General features: G+C 33.9%; 1 protein-coding gene across 1 annotated transcript in view; it reads right to left on the minus strand.

Annotated features, from left to right (window-relative positions):
- Positions 1–428: 428 nt before the first annotated feature.
- Positions 429–1,015, minus strand: part of LOC111717318 (uncharacterized) — a gene marked incomplete at its 5' end in the record, with an annotated part of 2,525 nt that continues 1,938 nt past the window's right edge. The window contains one exon of the mRNA XM_023492815.1: positions 429–581. Within this exon, the coding sequence (XP_023348583.1) occupies positions 534–581 (48 nt within the window). The remainder of the gene's footprint in view (positions 582–1,015) is intronic.

Raw genomic sequence — 1,015 nt, forward strand, 5'->3', positions numbered from 1 at the left:
TCTCCAAAACAGTGGCTTGCGCCTTTTTACTTCAGGAAAACACCTTTAGCCTTAAAAAACTACTATATATTTCACAACAGAGCCTGTTATCTCTATAGATAGTGGTCGTGTAGTTCACGTACTTTGGACGACGATAGTTAAGCCGCTAGATGTCTCTGGTATGAATTAGCCTAACCTAACCTAACCTAACCTAACCTATCTATCAGATAAGAATTTTGTGTGAGACATCTAGTGGCCAAACTATCGTCCCCGAAAGTACGTGTACTTCACGACCACCGTTTACACACTATTATGGAGAGAACGGGCTATGATCAGATAAAGGTTTAAAGGTATGGTTGTAAAGATCGGACATTGCCATGCTTTGAATTTAGGGTCACTTAAAAGTAAACTAACATTCTCGTTTTTTTTGAAACAAATATAATTTCAAATGTTATTAAAAGCATACATTTATTTATGAAATAAAATAAAGAGTTAAAATGTGTTAAAGCAAACTGTTACAAAAAGCAATGATTCTCTTGAATGTCGTCTTCTCCTTACTCGTTAAAGCAAAATATAAAGTCCTCAACGAAGATGTCAACAACCTGAAATTAAATTGATTATTAACATTTTTTGAAAACTTGTATTAAATACAATCAAAGCAAACAAAGTTTCTTCCCAACAAGCTTTAAATCAAGTTTTAACCCAAACTAGGGTTTCCAACGTAATAGATTATTCTCTTACGCGTAATTACGTGCAGTTACGCGTAATAATTTTCATTTCGTGTAATTTCGCAGGATTACGTGTAATTGGGGAAATATCCATTTCGCGAAATTACGGTGTAATTTCGCGTAATTTCTACAACGTAATTTCGCGAAATTTCGTAATGATTATGCGTAATAATGAAAACTATAATTACGCGTAATTACGGCGTAATTTCGCGTAATTTCTACGACGTAATTTCGCAAAATTTCGTAATAATTACGCGTAAAAAGCGAAACTATAATTACGCGTAATTACGGCCTAATTTCGCGTAATT

Source organism: Eurytemora carolleeae, unplaced genomic scaffold, assembly GCF_000591075.1.
Source record: "Eurytemora carolleeae unplaced genomic scaffold, Eaff_2.0 scaffold2510, whole genome shotgun sequence".
In the NCBI taxonomy this organism is placed as follows: Eukaryota; Metazoa; Arthropoda; class Copepoda; order Calanoida; family Temoridae; genus Eurytemora; species Eurytemora carolleeae.